The sequence below is a fragment of the Gekko japonicus genome, unplaced genomic scaffold (genome assembly GCF_001447785.1).
Source record: "Gekko japonicus isolate JY-2015 unplaced genomic scaffold, Gekko_japonicus_V1.1 scaffold79, whole genome shotgun sequence".
Taxonomy (NCBI): domain Eukaryota; kingdom Metazoa; phylum Chordata; class Lepidosauria; order Squamata; family Gekkonidae; genus Gekko; species Gekko japonicus.
Window position 1 is genome coordinate 83055 of NW_015167530.1, and position 22798 is coordinate 105852.

General features: G+C 43.8%; 2 protein-coding genes across 2 annotated transcripts in view; one reads left to right on the forward strand and one right to left on the reverse strand.

The window, feature by feature from the left end:
* The window catches only part of RALY (RALY heterogeneous nuclear ribonucleoprotein), a 69006-nt gene extending 66787 nt beyond the window's left edge, over window positions 1–2219 (forward strand). Inside the window, exon 9 of the mRNA XM_015413390.1 lies at window positions 503–2219. The gene's annotated coding sequence lies outside the window, so the exon portion shown is untranslated. The remainder of the gene's footprint in view (window positions 1–502) is intronic.
* Window positions 2220–6443: 4224 nt separating this feature from the next.
* Window positions 6444–19945, reverse strand: EIF2S2 (eukaryotic translation initiation factor 2 subunit beta). Its single transcript, XM_015413385.1, has 9 exons — window positions 19698–19945; window positions 16165–16345; window positions 14813–14916; window positions 12170–12302; window positions 11400–11500; window positions 9323–9471; window positions 7755–7811; window positions 7161–7246; window positions 6444–6910 (listed from the first exon to the last, which is right to left on the reverse strand). The coding sequence occupies exons 1-9, from the start codon at window positions 19710–19712 to the stop codon at window positions 6735–6737; spliced, it is 1002 nt and encodes a 333-aa protein (XP_015268871.1). The 5' UTR covers window positions 19713–19945; the 3' UTR covers window positions 6444–6734.
* Between the last annotated feature and the right edge of the window lie 2853 nt (window positions 19946–22798).

The window sequence follows — 22798 nt, forward strand, 5'->3', positions numbered from 1 at the left end:
TCTGGCACTTCCAATTATTTTGTATTTTTTGATTGCTGGAAGACCTCAATTACATGGTTTTGTAACCATTGGGTTGGAGCCCATTGGAAGGCACTGATCATCTTGAAGCCTCCTGGCTTTCCCTTTCCGCCAGCAGCCATTTCTGACCCTAAGGTTGCAGGACCATGCAGAGGAATAGTCATGTGGGTCAAGAAGTGACAGTGGGGAGTTCAAATCACTCCCTCTTGCCTCTAGAGGAAGAAGGGATTTGACCCCTTCCCTCTACAGAATTTTAGATGGGGATTACACCACATGGATCCCACCACCTCAGGAATATACTTTCCTGAAGTGAGAAATGGCTGCTATGGGAGGAAAGCCAGGAAGATCACAGCTCCTCCTGCAGACCTTCACATGGATTTTGGGTGGGACTAAACCAGCTGTGTGACTGCAAGTGTTTGTCCAAGCTATTCAGGTGATGTCCATTTACTCTCTTCTTCTCCCCCCCCACCCCCAATCATCTTAGCATGTGATTCAGCACAGCAGTCATGGAAAAACCAGGACGACAGCAAGAGATTTATGCCCTGCCTTGGCATGTTGATCCAGACACGCATAACATGCCGGACTGTCATCCTCTCTGCCTGGCATCCAAAAGGAGAAATATGGACCCCTATCTTCGAGCCGTTTTCTAGTACACAGCAAACTAGTCATCCCAGTGGAACCCCTTCATTGCTCCCACCCTGCCCTTGTTCTACAGACTCAGAGCCCCGCAGCCCGTAAGCACCACTTGTTCCATGACCTTCAGTGGCCAGATACTGGAACTGGTTTTATATTGGCAGATAAAGATCTTAGATCTTTTCCCCTCCCTAGCATCAAGTGAAGAAAGGTACACAGCCTATCTAAATAGTCTTGTTCCCAAGAAAGATGGGGCATGGTGCTTCATAGCAAAAGGGGAGGAAAGTCACTACAGACAATTTATGGTTTTGCATTTGAGATAATGCCACCAGGGGTGCCGCCTCCTAAGCAGCTTTGGACCTGCATCATCATTGGAGGGTATACAGGCATTTGCTGTATGATGTCATGGACAGAGAATATGGCTATTGGTTGGGTTCTGCCTGGATGTTTACAAACCCTCTTTATCCATTCAGTTTCCTACACATCAGCAAAGGTAAAGCAAGTGGTAGGTCTATGCATAGCAGCAAGGGTGAGCACTGAATATAGTTAGGATACAACAGGGGACACATTAAATCGAGCTTTTCAGAATAAGGGATGAGATAGTAGCATTCACTTCACAACCCAGCACCCCATACTCCACAAGTCATTGACTTGCTCTTTATAAACATAAGGTCATCTATAGCTTATCCAAAATGGATAAGGAAGAGTAAAACAGTCACATGGAGAGATTCAAGATACTCGCATGGTAAGTCAAAGCCAGCAATGGCACACTGGGTTGGTCACCTATTTGTCATACCAGTAGCCTAGGACAAGTGAAAAATAAGGTTGTAGTCCTCCTTGCTTAAGTGCATAGGCTTGAAGCAATCAGATTCCTTTCTTCCCTGCTGAATCTGCTCTGATTCTTCAGCTGCTTTTAGCCCACTCACCCTCCACTTAAAAAAAAAATTAAAACAGATGTGCAACTCATTTATCTGCAACACGTAGCAAAACTGGAGTATGCCAACTGTCTTCTCTTCCATCTATAACTCCTCTCTCTGGTAGTTTACTCCATGACAGAGGTTAATGGGGTGAAGTTTGCTTAGCCATATGATTCAACACCTGTGGACATCAACAGCCCTATGGTGACCGACTGCTCATCAAGAGAAGGCGAGAACCACAGAATCACATTGGTCTGTTCTGAAGGGGACTGACACTAGACCTAAAGGATTTATCTTGGAAAACAAATCCCGACAAGGAAAGTTCCCTTTCTCTGGACATTATAATCAGGAAAGGATCATGGCTCTCAAAGCACAACATTTTACCTGTACTAGGTTGTTGTTTTACTGGGGAGTGAGAAAAAAGGGCAAAGTGTTGTTTTTCTCCTCCCTCCCCTCTTACCTTTTCTATTCGGGCTCCTCCTGTACAGTTTGCCTGCTGTATTGTACTGAGCTATTTTACAGCTGCTTTTTGGGCTTTGGGAGAGAAGCTGCAATGTTCTACTATGACCTGACTGTAAGACTGGGGTAGGGAAGGAAATGGGGGCAGGGGGACTTTGTATATATAATCCTGTATAATAAAAGAAACTTAATTCAGCACGCCATCTCTCTTTTTTGGTAAGTTGCTACCATCTGATTTTAGTCTAGTCGCACACATCGGTAGTCTTGGGTTTTTAATTGCTCTTTGCACTTTTTCTTTTGTTCCACTGTACCCACATTTAACGTTTATCACAATGCTGCCCATTTAAAACTAGTTTATAGAGAACCATTCCACACTGCAAAAAAGGAACTGCAAACAACAAATACTTGCACAGGACATTTCCCATACGGTTCTTTGCCTGTTTCAAGAGCTTCCAAGGTGTAGAACTGGACAAAAGTTATGCCCCCCCCCAACCTGCCACCCTCCATCCTGCTCAAGCTGCAGACCTGAGACTGCAGGATACCACCATTGTTCCGTATGCCAGTCATGGAACAAGGGAGGCTGAACCCCAACAGGTAACCCTGCAGGAATTTAGAAGATACATACAACCCTGCTCCAAAGTTTCTCCCCAGATAGTAGGGAGAAACTCATTGTTATACAAATTACATGTGTATAGCATTACTCAAAAACAACTGAGTGGAGCAGAGATACAGAATCCAATCCCATTATTTGTTGGGAGTGTAAATATAGGGCTGGATTCCATAATCCTTATACACAAAGACTGCAACTCATGCTCCTTATATCTGCAGTCTTTTCTTACCCCAGGTTTATCCCCAGGGCCACAGGACCCACCTAAACAAGTGGCTATGCAGGTTGTGGGGGAAGCAAAATTGCCCTTTTTCTATCCTGATGGCAAAGGGAAATTTCATCCACTTTGCAGTTGCAGCTTCCTGATCCATGTAGCTATTAATCCACATATCCTGTAGCCCCATACACAAATTCTTCTGGGATCAGAATTTGAACTCTAAACAGTTAAACAATTATTTGCCACAGACTGCTTTTGTATTTAAGCTCAGCAACCTGATAATTACAGCTTTTGGCAATCAGGCAAAGGCAATATGAAAACTGGAAGGGTGAAGTGAAAACATGTAGGTAGCACAAAAACCTCAAGCATGCTTTTAGACAGCTGCTATCAGAGCCTATCAGCTAATTCTTTTGAGTACTCTGGCACCAGTACTAGTGCACACTGGAGGAGGCCACTGAATTCCTGATTTTCCCTCGCTGTGTGCCATAAGGCTGACTTGATAACAAACAGAAGGATGACACATTCCATAGAAAACAGCTGAGCATTATCAGTGGCTTCTGGCTCAGCCAGAAGCTGGAGCCATGCATATGTTTTGTGCATGCATACTAAGTGTTTTAAAAAGAATAAGGAGACTGAAGGTTCCATTATGAAAACAAAAGCAGCTCTGGGAGAGTTTGCTCATTTGTAACCATTAGGCAGGAAGAACACTACTGTCACAGCACTAAAGCCAATTTTTATGTCATGCAGAATAAGGAGACATGGAAATTAGGGTCCACCACAAAGAAAGTGGGTACTTGGAACACTTAATTTTGCTTATCCTTTGTAGGTAAATGAACACATATCAAAACAATTTCCCTCTAAATTGTGCTTGCTTGAACAGATTTTTAAGGCCCACAAAACACGGAGGCACTAGAAAGTGGCACTCCTAGCCTTGTAAATCAATTATATCAAAATATTAAGGTAAACAGCCTTAATCATGTCTCCTACCTCACACTTAAGCAAAATATTCAAGGCAAAAGTTGTGAAGTTTAGGTGCTCATAAACAGCAACAGAACTCTCATCTCTCAAATGAAATTGGTCAACGTAAACAGCTACAACTACTTCCATCAATGGTCTTACCTAAATGGTTGAGACCAGCCCGATCTCATCAGCTCTCAAAAGCTACTCAGCGTCAACCCTGGTTAGTACTTGGATGGGAGAACATCAAGGAAGCCCAGGGTTGCTACACAGAGGCAGATGATAGCAAACCAACTCCATTCATCTCTTGTCTTGAAAACCTTCTAGGTGGCCACTGAGTCAGCTGTGACTTGACAGCACTTTCCACCCACACTTCATGCACACAACACACGTGTTGGAACACTAGTAAAGGTTCCCTTGCTCGAAAGCCAGTCGAATCCGACTCTAGGGATGCGGTGCTCATCTCCATTTCAAAGCTGAAGAGCCAGCACTGTCCGAAGACGTTTCCGTGGTCATTTGGCCGGCATGATTAAACACCAAGGCGCACGGAACGCTGTTACCTTCCCACCGAAGTGGTCCCTATTGATCTTCTTGCAATTTCTTGCTTTCGAACTGCTAGGTTGGCAGGAGCTGGAGCTAGAGACGGGAGCTCACTCCGTCATCCGAACTGCTGAACTACCGACCTTCCACAGCCTGCAGTTCAGTGTCTTAACCACTTGAGCCACTGCAGCTCCTGTTGGAACACTAGGGGGCAATTAAATGCTAAACTGACATTGCAAAAAGGGAGGTTTATAGTGATTGAATGAACTGTGCTCATGCAGAAATGACCCTCGGGGGAATCAAGGCCAGGAATAACAAAGTGCTTCGCAACTGCCCGCTTGTAGTAGCTCCTGGATCAGTTGAAAGCCCCTTCCAAAAGTCTGCACACACCCCTCCTTAGTAGCACAGGGTAAGCCATGTGTCCTATAAAACTGGTGCATTGGGGGGGGGGGGTTTAAAGGATATTTTATGGTTTTACCAATGTTCTTGGGGCCATAAAGATGTCCTGTGAAGACCACAATGCCATAGTAACATTACACAAGAGGCACTGATCCTGTCTTTATTTGGTTAAAAATATACATCCAATATTCATTACAACTCAAAATGCTATTAAAAACCATTCAGAAAACCATGAGGCTTTACTATTCAGTCAAGTAGTCTTCAGAAAGAAAATAAGCGGGGGGGAAACCCTGCTGGCATAGCTGAGTTATTAGTACACATATGGAATTTAAAAAATCAGAACAGAAATTTGCACGTCAAATCCAAGAGGAGCCAGCACCGACGGACAACCCCAATTTATTGAGGCTGAGCAAGTAGTATGGTTAATTTTAACACTGTACCATTGTTCACTGTAAATTGTAACTATGGTTAACTTTAATACTTTGCAGCCATATCCACGGACCAGACATATCAACTCAACTATCAGTCATCTTGCTCATTAATAAAATGTTAATTGCAAACAGAAATCATAACACAATGAAAGGCACTCTTACCTAATCCCAGTGATTGTTTCAATTGTTTTATACCTGATTTGTAAGGTATGACAACTAAAAAAACCTCAGGAGGCAGCGTGTTCAAGTCAGGATATAGATGGATCCATAAAAAAATTATCTTCGGCCCATTTGGGCAATCTGGTTTTTATGCCAGGGCTATATTATTGGTTGGATTAGCCCACTGAGAGCCCGTGTGGTGCAGTGGTGTCAGACTAGGGTCTGGGAGATCCAGGCCTGAATCCCCACACAGTTCACTAGGTGACCTGGGGCCAGTCACACATTCCCAGCCCAACCTCACAGGGTTGTTGTGAGGATAAAATGGACAGCAGAAGAATGTGAGCTGCTCTGGATTGCCCTTGGGGAGAAAGACAGGGTATAAATGAAGTAAGTAAATGGTACACAGTGAGGGAAGAGAAGCACACCAGAGTTACACCCTATGCATCTGGCAAAAGCAGAAGGGGGAGACTGGTGAGGGAGGGGAGAGCCACGGGCTCAGACAAGGGCTAACATGTGCTAATATTCTTGTAACAGGATATTTTGATTTGTGTGGAACACACCTTTGCATATCCTTGGAATTTAACCTGAAACGTTTGCTGTGCAAGCACACAACTGAAAGACAGAATCACAGAACTTTACGAAGTGAGAGCAGATGCTTACTGCATCATTTCCCCCCCCAAAGATATGCAGAAACATTAAGAGTGTATTCTGAACCCATCTAACAAATGCCAATTGGTATGTTTTATTTAATGAACTGTACTGGAGAGTCCCAGAGTACAGATGAAATTGTTGTTACAAACAGCACACCAAGGAAAGCTATCTTAGGGCAGCAAATCTAACACTAATGAAAGAGACATCAAAATTAATATGGGTGGGATTAGCGCACATAGTTCTTACATGCATGGAGTCATTCAACTGAAAGGAGCCATTAACAAGATTTCTAAAAGTATTCTATTCCATCTCATCAGCTCTTACAATATACTTATTCAAGATAAACTGTTCTTTAGAACACGCACCCCATTCTTTGACTCAAGATACAATGCCTACATGTTACCATAATAATCATTTAATAGAGAAACAGAAGGAAAGATTCAAATGAAAGACAGTCACTGTTATAATAACTTTAATTTTCCTTGCATTTTACAGAATTCTATGAACAGATTAAAAAGCACCTCCTTTTTCATCCCACTTCTGACAGTTGGTAAAATATTCAGTCAGCAAAAGTGCCAACAGTTTGAGGATCTGTATCTTGCAAGAATTTCACAGACCAACCCAAAGCCAAGCAGCTTTTACAATCTTGGGTTTTTTTAATACATTGGAAATCCACTCAGGTTGTAAGCCTGTCCAGCCATTTGTACCCATAGATCACTTTGGAAAATCCAGTGTCGACCAACCAACTAGTTAGCTTTGGCACGGAGCTGCGCTCTCTTGCCCGTGACAGCCTGGAAACCAGTTTTGATGCTGGCAACGGAGCAGCGCGAATGGCAAGATTCGCACTGCAAAAAATATAATCTGGTGTCCTTCTGTAAGATTGTGTCTGGTGACCGACACGTGTGACAGGTGACATATTCCTCTGGGGAAACAAAACATATGTGACGTTAGCTACAACATTACTGCTGACAGAGGCCCAAAATTTCATGAATTCAATCATGTAGATTAGCATTTTTAAAAAGAGCAGTTTCTTGTGTGAGGGAACCTTAATTTCTACAGTCAGCTACAAGTATGCAGGAGTTCACAAGACAGAGGCATCTGTTCTAAACTCTACAGAAACACAGCCGAAACATTTCCAGAAAATGAAATTTGCAACTGTGGAACATACTTACTGATATATCTTCTCAAGACGTTTTCTATCTGTTTTTGCTGGAATCTTCCTTTGATTACAAGCTGGTTATTACCATCTATAGAGCCACTAATTTGAAAGAAGAATTGGGCAATTCAGAATGGAACGACACACAGAATACAGCACATAAAGCAGAGGCCGCAAAGAACATTCATGCTCAAAGAACATCCTATGGTTGCATAAGATGCCCAATGACAACTCTTTTCCTGCCTTTGCCCTCACAAAACAACCCTCTGCAACCTGGGAAAGGCCCGTCAGAGACTGGGTCAGGCGATTCTGTACAACTCCCCCCTCTTCACTGCAGTCTCCCATGTCCAGTGACATGATCTGTCCACAGCAGTTCAACAATCCCTGGCAGAGCTCTTCTAAAGGGTCAAGAGGGCTGCTGTGAGAAGGGAGTTGAAAGGGTTTCCAACAGTATACGCCAAAAATATGAAATGCTTCATCCAGCTTTTAGACACTATTTTTAACCTAAAGAGTGGATTTGCTGAAATTTCATTTTGTGAAAACTATCATATCCAATACCTGTATGCATGAGAACGGGAAGTAATTGTGTTTCAAAAAATTATGTACTTACCTTGTACCCAATTCTGCAAGCAAAAAAGCCAGGAGATGCTTTGGCTGACGATGTAATCTAAAAATGTAAAAAGGAGAGTGTTTACACACACACCATCATAAAAGAGACTAAATGATACCTGGAGAAAGACACGTGCTCAACAAAATAACGTCACAAAGCAATTAAATGCTCAGTCTTATTTGTTAGCACATCATCTGACCTAGGACAAATGATTCTTCAGATCTGACAGTTGAGAGAATATGACAAGTGACACATCCACGTGAAGTTCTAAACAAAATATTTTTAAGGCTATTTGAAGAAGACAGAACATCCTAGTACAGGAAAAGGAATTTAAAAAGGAGCTTCTGGTAGATCAGAAATAGGACAGTGATGAACGCAAGAGAATCAATGCAAACATCAAATCAACCCCTCTGCAAAAAGGTTTTGACTATATCAACCTCAGTCATTTTACCCAAGAAAACTTTTTGTAGACACTGTTGCCCAGTCTTCTAGAGGTTTCAGTAAAGTGAGGCAAGACCCTTTCAGTAACCCTACACAAGACAGCCTGGCCCTCAAAACTGATGGAAACAGTCTGTACAACTACCAGTATGAAACATCTGGTTTGCATCTTAAGAGATCAGCTGTATTAAACAAAACAAACATATTGGGTTGGACCCTAAGACTTGCAAAAGCAATACTTCCACTCACTTTACACTTCTACCACTCCCCTTTCTCACGACACACCTTTTGCAGCCTCCCCCATGCCATTCTCAAGAGTCCCAAAGAGCAACATTTCAGAGAGCACAACAGGCTACAGTGATTAGAAGGTGGTGGGAAGGTTCTTTTTGTGAGCACATCTGCAATCCTGGTGCACAGGACTCCATCGATTCTGCTTCTTTTGACTTGCCCCAAATGCTTCCCCCTCAACATGTGGACACATTTTGCCTTTATGCATTCTGCTGGGTTCTATAAAAGAATCACACCAATTTCACAAACAGAGCATCACGCAACTGAACATAACTGGGTGCACCAATGTCAGTCTACTGCAAGCATCAGATTATTAAAAGTATGATGAAGAAATGTAGGCTGAAGTCAACCGAAAAGGCAGACCGAAAACCAAACAAGCAACCTCAGCAGAGGCAGGCTGGCAGCTGCCCAGCCAGCTGGCTTCTATTTGCCGCTTCCCGAACCACCAGAGGCTAATGGCACCTTCTCAGTGTCAAAATAGTCTCTACACCGGTAATCAGCAGGGACCAACATCTTCAGATACAATTTGGGTGCTCTTTAAGACTCTTCAAATACAGGATGCTAGAGGCTTCTTTAAAAAAAATTGAAACATTGTGCCTGGCTCTTGTATAACACATCCACTGTGATGGAGATTAAATCGAAAACGTTCCCCCATAAACATCCTGCACTTGAACCATTCCTCCTGGAGCCCATTGGCAAATACTTTATACCTGTTGAGCAGTTCTTGCCGCTAGAGCCCATGAAGTTAAATACTGTCTGCGCACGATTCTCACTGTGCCCCTTTCACCTTCTGGCCATCATGTCTCCCACCCCCCAAAAAGTGACAAAATGACCAGACTTACAGCTTACAGATATCTGTGAAGTTGACAAAAGAGGTTTTCTTGGTTCCTACTCTTACAACTTGGGGAGGCTTCATGACAAATTTTCTTTTTTCGCCAGCTACCATATCTGGATTTTTTTCCCGCATAATGTTAAATACACGATTCAGCAACTGCAAACACATGAGGAAAAATGTTAACATCAGCCATGAACCATAAATCATCACCGCTGCACTTCTGTACTGTGTATTTATGGGCAGCTTTCCCACAAGCAGGCCTTTCCAGCAAAGCAAAATCAAGAGAGCCTACTGAAGAGGAAAAGACGGGGCTGGATTCAGACAGCTTTTCCACTAGTTAAAAGGGCGTTGGGGGGGGGGCAAAGGGAGAGGTTCCTTTTGACCACCCAAAAAGGTTATGCTAGAGATCATGAGATAACCATGAACAAAAGTCATGCAGGATGGGGGCTATAGTAATAAAAGAGCACTGGGTGAAAAAGCTTGCCGGATCCAAACCAGTGATATTTTCTTTTTCTAAAGTGCCTTAGTTCTGTTTGAACAGGGACCAACATACCTACGGGACCGTTTCCTCCATTATGTCCCTGGGAGAGCATTACACTCTTCAGATAACAACTTGCTTGTGGTCCCTGGCCCTAAAGAAAGATATCTGGCTGTCCTCGACCAGGGCCAGGGCCTTTTCGGTCCTGGCACCAACCTGGGGGAACTCTCTGCCAAATACCATCAGGGCCTGTGGGACCTTATGCAATTCCACAGGGCCTGTAAGGCAAATTATGGGGGGGACTATGTTCAACTGTGTACAGTTTGCTGTGGGGTGGACCCTATTGTGTAACTTTGCATCATTGAATATGTCACGTTAACACATATGCTTTGCTTCAGTTCTGTTTTCTAGATTTCTGATTGGTTCTACAACCCTAATCTTATCGTATGGTTTCCTGAATGTGCCATCTTGTGGATTGTACTGACTCGCTCTCTGTAATCCCCCTTGAGTCCCGGCGAGAAAGGCGGACTACCAATAACGTACATAAAATAAAAATAAATGTCCACAAGCTTGGAACTTGGGTCGTCTTGGTCCAGATTCAATACTCACATATTTTAATGGTTTTATCTGATTGTGTTTTATGGATAGTGTACATTGCCCAGAGCCCGGCAATAGCAGAGATTAGGCGATTAATAAATCCAATAAACAAACACTGAACCTTGACTTTAGAACACATGCACTTGCACTCTGACAGGTCCTAAATCCTATCTGATAGAGAGCTCTCTCTATTTTCCTTCCATTCCCTAGCAAACTGGTCTTCAGCCCATCGGTCAGAATGTTCAGATGGACACAGAAGCCCACATGATCGGCTGTAAGCCACCACCCCTTGCTGCCTTCTGGAAGGATTTGTTACTAGTGAGAATGTGTAGAGAGAGCAAGGATGCCAAGCCTCTGTTGGCACTCACTTAAGAGCAGCAGCAGCATGAGCAGAGGTCACTGGAACAGAGAGGACTAGACACATGAAACTGCCTTATGCTGACACAGACCACTGGTCCATCTAGGTCAGTACTGTCTACACAGACTAACAGCAGCTCTACAGGGTCTCAGACAGAAGTATTTTACACCACCCAATAGCTGACCCTCCCCCCAACTAGAAACACTAGAGACTGAACCTGGGGCCCCTCTCTCAGCTCTGTTTCTCATCATCGTACACTGCCAAGTGGCTGACATGTCCTTCTTGTCTCCAGCTCTCTCGATCTTCTGCCCACAGCTCTCTTGATCAACAGCCTTCATGCTGCTGCAGACTACTTGCAATACAGAACAGTACTAGACACTTATAACTAAGAAGTATGGGAATACTATTATGACTTTCTGAATAACCCCAATAGAAAACAACTTGCGTTTAAGCAGGTAAAGTCTGGCAAAAATGTTTTGAATAAAAAAAATTCCCCTTGTCCATGCGACTGTATCCCAAAGTAAACAGTGAGCTGCAGAATTGGTGTGAATCTACAGGAATTTCGAGGCTCACTGTATTGTTTGATTATGCACCCATAAAAATGGAAGTCACTTTTAAACAAAAAGCTATAAATAAAATAGAAACATTTACCTCATCGTATGTGTAATCTCTCTCTGAGCCTGCCCATGCAGGTCCTGACTGAAAGCTAAAAGAGATTCCATCATCTTTTTTGCTGTCTTCATCCTCCAATGCTGTAAGGATAACAAATGCTTGAGAACCGCCAGGAAGCTGCTTTCCAAACTGTCCATGATGCAAGTACGATTATGAGATGCCAAGAAAACTTTCAACCAGCAATGCTACAGAAGCTGCTCACTGCATGCACAGGATCTTTCCTGCTCCCCCCAGCAAACTTCCAAGACCTCTCACTGCAGGGATAAAAAAGCCATGCCGTCCAGGGGATTGTACTGGGGAGGGAGCAGCCAAGCAAAATAATCCCCACCAACAGGATAGGACTATGGGCATCCTTGTGATTATTCATTCAAGAGACTGAGAATACTCCCCTTTTCAACCATTCAACTTGCCCCCGTTTTGGTATTGCCTACAAGCAGCCCCCGCCTTGCCCTGCAGCTTGCCTCTTTCCCACTGGATTTCTGAGCAAGCAAGCATGGAAATAGATCTGGGCACACAACAGAGCACAGACTGGTGCTAGCTAAAGGCCAAGACAGGATCTAGTTGCCCCACTAGACAGTGAAACAGCTAAAGTAACTAAGCTTGGAGATAGCTGTGGCAGACCTCATTTACAAGAGCAGCACCTTTTCTTCTGCCCTCCAAATATGAGCTGGAAGGCCCCATTGTGAACAAAGCCTTAACATTTTTAACTTTCACCCACAGCAAAAAAAAAAAGAAAATCTCTGGTATACCTTCATCCTTATCCAATACTTCATCCCCATCTGGAAACTTCACAGTCCTCTTTTTCTTCTTCCTTCCAAGCATGATATCAAGGTCATCTTCTGGTTCTACCTGCTCTTGTACATCACCCTCAAGCTTCAGCTCCTTAAAAAAAAGTGTGGTGGAAGACATACAATGTTCGCACGTACAAATAAGTGACATTAAAATATAAACCACTGTACATCCATTTCAGGATATGCAAAAACCTGCTGGTCAAGAGAAACACAACATCCTCATGAAAGTAAATTCTATAACCAGACTGTTGAGGGGTGGGGGTCTAGATGTCACTTACTCTCAGCCAGAGGCTCTGGCTCTTGCCTGGTGGAACAGTCTCCCAAGGGAGATCAGGGCCCCGCGGGACTTAGTACAGTTCCATGGGGCCCACAAAACAGAGATGTTCCACCAGGCATATGGTTGAGGCGGCAGATGTCTAATTAGATCAGCCTCCCCTACTTTGCTTGTGCTGTTTGTTGCACTGTTCTGCACTATCTGCTTCACTGCTTACTTGCCCAGTATTTATCATCATCTATGGGCACACATACAGAGACCTTTTATAGGGAGCACTTGTCTATTTGTGCCAGATCTCCATCTTGGGAATTTTATTAGCTGATGTTCTATATAGGTCTTAACCTTGTTTAATTATGTTTTTAATTATCCTAAGCTTATTGTTTATATTTATTGCTGTAACCCGTCCTGACCCCTCCTATGCAGGGGAGGGAGGACTAGAAATATAAATAAATAAATAAATCTGGGTAAACGCACAAAGAACACCTTTTATTTTGAAATTTGTCACTCAAGAACATTAATGCAAGAAACTGAATCTTTTCTTAAAAGCCCTCTGGCATGCACACACCAAACCCAAGTACAGTAGTGCAATCCTATTCAGTTATCCTTGTCTGAAACCATTGATTTCAATGAGCTTAGACTGGAACAGAATACAACTGTACTGCATGCCTCCTGTCATACAGCTATCCAGAGCTTACAAGACCAAGGGAAGATGGCTGTCAAACCAAAAGACTACATTGGTAGGATACATCTTATCACAAGTTACACAAGCTCCGCAGAGCCTTTCCAACAAATCTAAAAAAATACAAATGATTTAAGCATGACTTTTGAAACTGGCCTAACTGTGCAGCCAAACAAGTTGAGTCGGTACAGTAACCTACTCAAAGTTTTCCTGTAACAACTGTGCATCTTGCATAGTACGTTCTGTTCTCCTTATCTCACACATTACCACCACCACAGATTGCACTACAAGATGCTACGCAATTTAACATTATGCATTTACTGTATTGGCTTCCCTCACTGTTGTTGCTAATTTGTGCTGGCAGTATATGCTTAGTCCATAAACACGAAGCTGTGTGGAATCAGCTAGTCAAACATATTACGGGATAGCCCCATCTTGCGCTGTACTTGGGAACGACAGAAGCAGAAAAAGGAAAGCCATTTTAAATAATACACCCTTTGCTTGTGTGAAGAAAGGGATAGTAAAATACAGATGAGATAGTTTGGTGAGTGGGGCTGAGAGTGACGGGTAGGCATGTATTGCCAGATGCCATCTTGGGTTTTGTCTGCAGAGCAATGGTAAATGAAAAATATTAAAGAGTTTCTAAGAACAAATGTTGTTAGATTCTTTTGAACTATGGTGCTGGAGAAGACTCTTGAGAGTCCCTTGGACTGCAAGAAGATCAGATCAGTCAATCCTAAAAGAAATCAACCCTGACTGTTCCCTGGAAGGCCAGATAATGAAACTGAAGCTCAAATATTTTGGCCACCAAATGAGAAGGGAGCACTCACTGGAGAAGACCCTGATGCTGGGAAAGATTGAAGGTCAAAGAAGATGGGGACGGCAAGGGATGAGATGGTTGGACAGCGTCATAGATGCAACGAATATGAAATTGAGCAAACTTCAGAGGACGGCAGAAGACCGGAAGGCCTGGCGTGATCTGGTCCATGGGGTTGCGAGGAGTCGGACTCGACTGTGCGACTGAACAACAACAACAAATGGTGTGTGTGCGTGCGTGTTAAGTGCTTTCAAGCTGCTTCCGACTTGCTGCAACCCTAACAATGAATGGTATATTTGGTTCAGTTCAATATGTTCTCACATTTCCAACAATATCCTCGAAATGGCATGCGGCAATTTTGGTGGAACAGCTGGATTCGAGTCCAGCAGCACCTTAGCCACCAACAAGGTTTTCAGGGTATGAGCTTTCGAGAGTCAAAGCTCCCTCCATCAGGTCCCATCATGATGAAGGGATAGTGGATGAAGGGAACTTTGTCTCTCGAAAGCTCATACCCCAAAAATCTTACGGGTCACTAAGATTCTACTAGACGCGAGCCTAGACGTTCTACTGCAGACCAACACAGCTACCCTCTGAAACGATTTTGGTAACTGCAAATGAAGAACTCTTTAGCTGGAGCCAGTCCTACAACACACAGTTTTAATACTGGCCCCCTCTATACAGCTGGTAAAGCAAGACAGGTCAACTGCCAGAGACACTCTCCGAGTTTTCATCCCAAGAGTGCACAAAGCACCACTTGACAGATATTCTGTGGGCACAGGAAAATCCGTCCCCACAATGTTGACACAGCACTAAAACTGTATGCTAACTAACCTTTACAGCCTCTTCTGCTTCATCTATATCAAATATCTTTTTTGTTTTCTTCTTCTTTTTCTTTTGATTGAAGAAGGTTAGGTCATCTAGGTCATTTGACGCATCTAAAAATAAAAACTACATATTATAAGTAGTCTGGATATTTATTTATTTATTTATTATTACTTTAGATTTGTATCCCGCCTAGCCGGGGCAAACTGGCTCAAGGCGGCGTACACAATAAGATAGATAAAACAATAAATACATTAAAATTGACAAAATCAAAACCAGCAATTTACATATATGTTAACAGATACAGATGGCGGTAGTTAGTATATATGGTCCAAAGCAAGAAGGCCATGCACCAACATTGTAACATGGGGCCGTAACATGTTCGGTTTCCGATAGTTCCAGTGGATAGAAACAGTTATGAAAATGAAAGAACAGATCTGCAATAAACTTAAGCAACTCAAATGTACTCAGGACCCAGGATATGCATTTTTAATGAATGCTTACTGACTTAGAAGCAGTGCCATGTTTGAGTTAGCTGTTTGAAAACTAAGACACAAGCAGAAGTTAGTGCTGAACAGTTTTCCGAGCATCTTCAGAAGCAAACAAGAAAGGACATTGCATACTTTTCTGCAAATGGCATCATGTGAATGGCATAGCATGCAGCACCTCAACTAAAAGACAGGATGTGCCAAATTAAGAGTGGTAGTTAAAAGAAGGAAAGAACCAGCTGTCAGTTGCAACACAAGCAGCAGCCTGTGTGCCTCAAGCTCAACATGACACAGAACACAGATTTATAAATCATATTTCCTCATCACTCTGAAATGCTTAGCAACTGGGGACAAGCAAGCAAATGCAAGATCTGTACAAAAATACACCAGTCTATAAAATGAAAACAGCACCACAGAAATTGTCCAAACAGGCTTATCATGAAATGCAGAGAACAATGAGTGGGAAAAGAAAATTCATACCAGTTTAAATATTGTAAATACACACACACACCAGTTTAAGGCTGCACACTTATACAGGTGTAGTTACATTTCAGCATACATGGCAGTATAAACCAGGTTATCTTATTTTCATGAAAATCCTGCAAGGAAGGTCAAGTCGAGCAAAAGTGCAACCTGCCCAAGGCTACTCCTTCCACTTTCATGGCTGAGCTGGGTTTTGAACCATGGTCCCCCTGAAGTCAACTTCTTCGATTCCATAATGTAACAGCTTTTTTGCAAAAGCTTTCAAGAGCACAATGTATTATATTATTATATGTAATTGCTTGCAGAGGAAGTGGGAAAAATAACCTTCACCAGGGTACCCTCCTCCACTGTGGAAAGTAATATTTTCATACTGAACAACATGTGGCCTACCTTTTTTCCTGAAGTCTTCTTCATCAGCTTCTGTATCCTTATCCTCTGCAGGCTCTGGTTCGACTTCTTTTGTTTCTGATAACTGTGTCTCCTCTGTTTGTGTGTCACCTCCTTCTTCATCAAGCATAAAAGGCTTCTTTTTCTTCTTCTTTTTCTTGCTCATAGTGGGGTCAAAAATCATCTGCAAACAATTGTAGTTCATTAGGCAACTTTAGAATTTTGTTATTAAAAAATTAGCGATTTCTCTAGATTTTAAGGCTAAAAAAAGACCATTACATGTGTCTAGGCAACAAACAAAATACTACTAGAATTAGGATTTCAGTTGTGTACTTAAGGGTAATTTCGAAATGATACAAGATTTTGTATAGGTTTGGAGTCCTCCACAATGACTCCACTGACAGAAGGGATTCCTATCAAAGGATCAACCTTCTCTCCCATCATCTGCAGCCCCCAGAATGCCGCTGTGAGGGGACAGGGACTCCGAGGAACAGCTTGAGAGAGGAGTTGGGAGGTCTGATGTGGAAAGAAGGAAACTGGTTAAAAAAAGTCCTATGCATTATTATTTGGGAATGAGAACAGCTGAAATCAATGGACCCCTCACTAAACATGCCTTTTGTTAGCTTTAAAAGTAATATTGAGTGTACTCAAGCACTTCTCAAGCAAATATGACAAATAAATAAATAACCATCTGGAACTGCGGTGTTACCATCTTGGATTTAGAATATTAGTAATGGATTGAGTACTGTGGTTTAAGTGTTGGATGTTTTACTATGTTTTATATGTTTTTACCTATGGCATGGCAAATGACCTTGCCCTTGTTAGCCGCCCTGAGCCCATTGGGGAGGGCGGGATACAAATATGAACAATAAATAAATTCTGAGTTTCCTCTTGACATACGGATAAATGTCTAGATTGCACATCAGTAGAAAAGGTCTGGGGAGTTCTAAAAGATAATACCTAAAAAAGTTCTTCACTCACACCATGGCTCAAAAGCTTAATTACTACTCTGAACACCTGAAATGAAAACTCCTCTTACTACTAATGCCAAGTAGTTAAACAGGGTAGTAATCAAAATATACCAGGTTTTACTTCCTGAAGCACCACGCAAAGCACAAACACACACGATTAGTACTTAAAGGCAATAATTGGTTTGGTAAATAAAACCAGCCTGCAAATGTAGTTAATTCAACCTATAGTTAAACTATCCTCAATGAACTTGATCCCATACTACAACAAACCATGCTTATTATAGCAGGAGTTTTTGTTATTGCAGTCCCTAAAAGTCCCCAAAAAGGACACTCCTGAGGGTTAGGGGATCCTGAGGGACAACACAGGTTGCAGCAGGAGAGAGAAATGCCGGGTAACCTTAGCTTGTTATCTAGCTTTGTCTTTGCACATCTTCATCATGTTACATGTTAATTTACTGTTCAGCACCTAGGTATAAGTTTGAACCTTACCTACCATTCCAATGTATTTGGAAAAATTTGCATGCACACGAAAGCTTATACCTTGAATAAAACTTTGCTGGTCTTAAAGGTGCCACTGGACTCTTAATTTGTTTTACACATTCCTCCTGTATGACTTCATGGCATTGGGGGGTGGGGTCTGTCAGTTTCCTTTCTGATTACAGCTATGGCACACCATCCCATGCTATCTCCAGGGGTGTCCCCAACCCTCAGGAACAGTTTTTCAGGATATGGAGTTGGCAAAAAAACCCAACCTTCTAGGAACCTGCTCTATTTGCAATAACACAGGACTCAATCCTATAGCAGCAATACATCTTTTTACACTGCTGAGCTAGAAACATCATAAAACTAGTTCAACCTGATCACTAGCCATGAAAATGTTTTTATCATGTTCTCAGTTGTATAAGTAGATTCAGGGGGTCATTTAGTAGAAAAAGAGGTGCAAGAGCTCATTAGCATAACTTATTTGCATATGCCACACCCCCTGACATCACTGGAAGTGTGTCAGAAGGCAACACCCATTGCTCAGGCTCCACTGGACTGTTTTGGATTGATAGCTATGGGGGGGGGAGAACATGCAGATCTGTCCTCGTAGAGGAGGGAGGGCTTGTACCTGAATAAAACTTGGTCTTAAAGGTGCCGCTGGACTGTTTGGGGCTGGGGGAGGGCTCTGCAATTTACCTGGCTGCTTCTTGCTCTGACTGAGGGCTGCTGAAAGCAGGGGGTGGGGCTTGTTGCATGTGCCCGCCCCCTGGGCCTCTTTACTGCCGGAGCTCCGCTCCTGTGCGCTCCTGCAGGAAATGACCCCTGAGTAGATTTCTTATGAACTTCTGGCATGTCCTACATCCTTAAAAGATTAAGGTAGATTGTGCAACACACCCATGGAAGACTAGCGCAAGGAATCTGGAAGTGGTATGGGCCACCACAGTGTGATGAGTTCTGTTTATTATTTATAAATATGAATGTTGGAATAGACCAAGGCCTGTAAAAACATTAAAGTTAACAAGGCCTTCTCAGGTTCTCTTCACACACCTTTTGTGACCAGAAGCTTACTTGTCCCTGCAATGCTGGAGACAGCCTATGTAATTTGAACCCTAAATAAGGATGCAAGGCTTCCTAAGGAAGCACTGCTTGTTTGCAGGTACAGGCACTCCTCCTAACTCATTCCAACAAGCACATCTTAATATTTTTATTCCACTTTGCAGTGAAGGAATCAAGGACAGCATAGTTGGTTCTCCCCTTCTCTCTTATATCACAATACCCCCATAAGATAAACTAGACTGGCCCACAAAGCAAGCTTCATGGAAGAAGGGGGGTGGGGGGAGGCGTGAATGCTTGCTCCACCCCACTACACGGGTTTGATAAAAGACAAGGACGCCTGAAAACCTCTCATCCCTTAAAAATAGCGTCATTACTATACACCAGCTATTACTGAGAAAACTGCTCAGCCATGAAGCCACCCCGTCAACCCAACTCAGACACAAGTCACGCAGAGCTTTGAACGAGCCACATGAGCGCACACAAGATCCTGACTAACTAAAAACGAAATCAGGCCTGCCTCGATTATACCTTGAACATCAAGAACTATTTCAGCTCAGAAGCACTCCATTAAAAACATTTGGGGGACCAGTTTCACCCCACCTGTTCTGAACCACAACTCATCCCAACAGCAACACAACCAAGCCACAAACTGATATATATAATATAGTACTAGTTTGCAGAACCACAATGCCCTCAAGGGGGGGGGGGGGGGGGACGCCAGGGGGGGGGGGGGCGACTAAACCCCCTCACTGAGAGAAGCGTCGCTAGCGACATACCACCGCCCCCTATTTCGCGATCCGGGCGGACAAACGAAGGAGGCGGAGAGGGGGCAGGAAGGGGCCCCTCCAGAGCCTTTCCTTTAGGGGGGAGCACGAGGAGCCTTTGCTCAGGCCTGGAGCGCAGCGCGGTGACAGGCGGCGGTGACAGAGCCCCGGCAGGGCGCAGAGAGGCCTCGGGCCCGGCTCCTCACATGGCGGCGGCCACAGCCCCGGCCTGGCGCCACGCGAGGCCAAGCCGCGCCCTCACCTCGTCTCCCGACATGGCTCCGACTCGACCCGGCCGTCAAGAAAGAAGGCGAAGGGAAGGGGGGGGCCCTCTGAGAAAGAAGGCGGACTCCAGAGGAGGGGGCGACACTGCCCGCGAAGGAACTCGGTCGGCGAGGGGGGGGTCACTCAGCAACTCCCTCGTCCTCGCTCTCTTCCTCGCCGCCGCGCTCAGCTCTTGCATCAGCAGCAGCAGCGGCGGGGGAGGAGCAAATAAGCCGCCACGCCTCCCCCCGCTACCCCGGATAAACGCATGCGCCGGCGCTCTCCCCTCTAGGCTCACGGGACCTGTAGTCCTAGGAGTGCGCAAACGCGTTGCAAGGAACATCCGGACTACAACACGTGTTGCCTTAGGGAAATGAAAAGCGGAAGTGCGATGAGGCAGTGCAGGAAGGCGTGAGTTGTTAGAGAGAAGTGGGAGTTGTATCTTGTATAGGGCTGAAGGAGGAAGTCGGTTTGTATGAGGGATAGCTTTTGTAGGACAAGGGAAAACGAATGTGCTTTCTGAATATAATTTCTGACACTCATAAGGGAAAACGAATGTGATATATATAGCTGTCACTGTGCCTTCAAAAGTTTAATCATAATAGAGCCAGACCCTGGTATGTAACCTAGAAGCTTCTGATTAGAGAAACTTATAGTAGAACATATATATTTAAAATTGCATTTTTGTATGAGAAGCCATATTAAGCAAAAGTATTATTAAAAGCCTTATCAGCTAGCTCTCCAGAAGTGTGGCTAGAAAGGGTCCCAGTGTTCTCTAATGTTCCCAGTGCTTTGAAGACCAGATAAACAAGTGTAATTGCTGACACCAATGAGCAATGCGCGGAGTCAAATGATGCTTCCATGATGTTAACTGCTTGGCACCAATTAGAGATCCTTTAATGTGTAAATTATATGCAATGTCATTTGGGGTATAAGACCTTCTGCCCTTCCTGGTTATGGTAGGATACAACCTGGAATTGCTGAAGTCTAAGGTACTCAGCCCCTGTATTCCCTGTTTCCATTGCAATAGACAGATTCATCTAACTCCTTGGACTCTGGCTGTGTGTTTCCAATTCGGCCTCAGGAGCAAACGGGCACAGATTTGTGCATCACTTTGGTGCTAGGTTGAGAAAGGGTGTGCAGGAAATCTCTTGGTGGGGGTGGGATAGCCAGGGCTGAAACAGAAGTCCTGCACCCTGAGAAGTAGTTGTGTTAGTTTGTAGTATCAAATTTAAGTGGCTAGCCTGTGGTGCCTTAGAACTACAGTTTTATAATTTTTATAATTTTTGTTTTATGTATTTTAAATTTTATGTAAGCTGCCCTGAGCTTGCTTTGGCGGGGAGAGTGGGGTATACATTGAACTAATAAATAAAATAAAATAACAATGCTTTATTCCAGCATCAGTGTTAATGGACTAGATCCTGCTTTTTCAGATCCTATGAGTGGCTCCTTACTATGAGGCCCTTTTATGTAAGAGGTTTTGAAAAAACAAGCATCATGGTCAAGGGGCTATACAATGCAGGAAGTGTAATGATGTACAGTAAAATTGTAATCTAAATCACTAGTCAACTGCATAGTGAAGATGGCATCTGAATAAGTGGACTCTAGTTAGGGTTGCCAACCTCCAGGAGTTCTGGAATGGCACCTCTAGATGACAGAAATCAGTTCCCCTGGAGGAAAAAGGCAGCTTCAGAGGACAAACTGGTGCCCATGGGCATCATGATGCCTTCTGGCACTTGCCAAGTGTTTTTAGGAAGAGGGTGAAGATAAGGTTTTTGCCCCAGTAAGTAATTTGGTTACTGGAGAGTTGATTGGCTGTGCAGATTTTTTCAAAATGTTACTTTGGCAGCAGCTGCTACCAGAACACAAGGATCTATTAGTTCTAGGGAAGGAGTGTCAGAACTTAGTTGTTGTTGGGTGATGGTAATTCTTTAGTGATTTTAAGTGTTTATTGTTTCTTCGAGACAGGTAGAATTGATTGGAGAGGCCAAGTGGAAGTCATCAATATGTAGCTGGGAGATTCCCTGTGTTAGCTGGTAGAATAACAAGGCTGGTAAGTTAACAGAGACATGGGCTGCATCCACTCATTGTTGGATACTCTTTTATCATTGAACAATAGAAATCCACTTGTGAAAGGTTTCTGTTGTATCAGAACAATAGAAACCTTTCACAAGTGGATTTTCCTCCATGGACACAGCAATCCATTTGCAAATGTTTGCTGCGAAATAAGAGCACAGTATCTAATGATGTGCAGATGCAGCTGTGGTTAAGGTTACCAAGAAACCGGTTTATGGCGGTGCGCTGAACCAGTCGCACCTCCCGGGGGTGAGGCTGCACTCTGGCCGAAGGAGGGGGTGCGCAGGATCATCACCCCCCCAGAGACCCGGCTGAAGGGGCTCTGGCCATGGGATTCTCGAGGGGTTGCCTCTTTGCCAGCGCGATGCCAGGGAATTGAGGTGCCTCTCTGTCCCGAAAGTTCTTCATGCTATGTGACCGAATGGAACCAAGCGACGCTGACCGGGGCAAGCGCAGGAGGCCAAGCAAAAGAAACAGAGCTTAAACGAGGTCTGAGGACCAACTATGAACGTGAGTTCAATCTAAGCGTTTAAGAGAGCCAGTTTGGTGTAGTGGTTAAGTGCGCGAACTCTAATCTGGGAGAACCGGGTTTGATTCCCCACTCCTCCACTTGTACCTGCTGATGTGACCTTGGGTCAGTCACAAGCTCTGGCACAGCTGTCCTTGAAAAAGAGCAGTTTGTGTCAGAGTTCTCTCAGCCCCACCCACCTCACAGGGTGTCTGTTGTGGGGAGGGGGAGGGAAAGGAGTTTGTAAGCCTCTCTGAGACTCCAAGTGAAGGGCGGGGTATAAATCCAATCTCTTCTTCTTCTTAAATAAAAGGAAAAGAAAGCTCCCCAAGCCCCCCATGGAACAGAAAGTGAGGCGAGCGGGGGAGGGACGCCTCCCAAACGCACGTACTTAAAAGTGAATTGGAGTGGAAGAAAAAGCGAATAAAACTGTTAAGAAAGACTTACCAAGGCGAGTTCGAGCGTACAAGCACATATTCAGAGACTTTTAAAATATCGGTTAAAGTAAACAATCC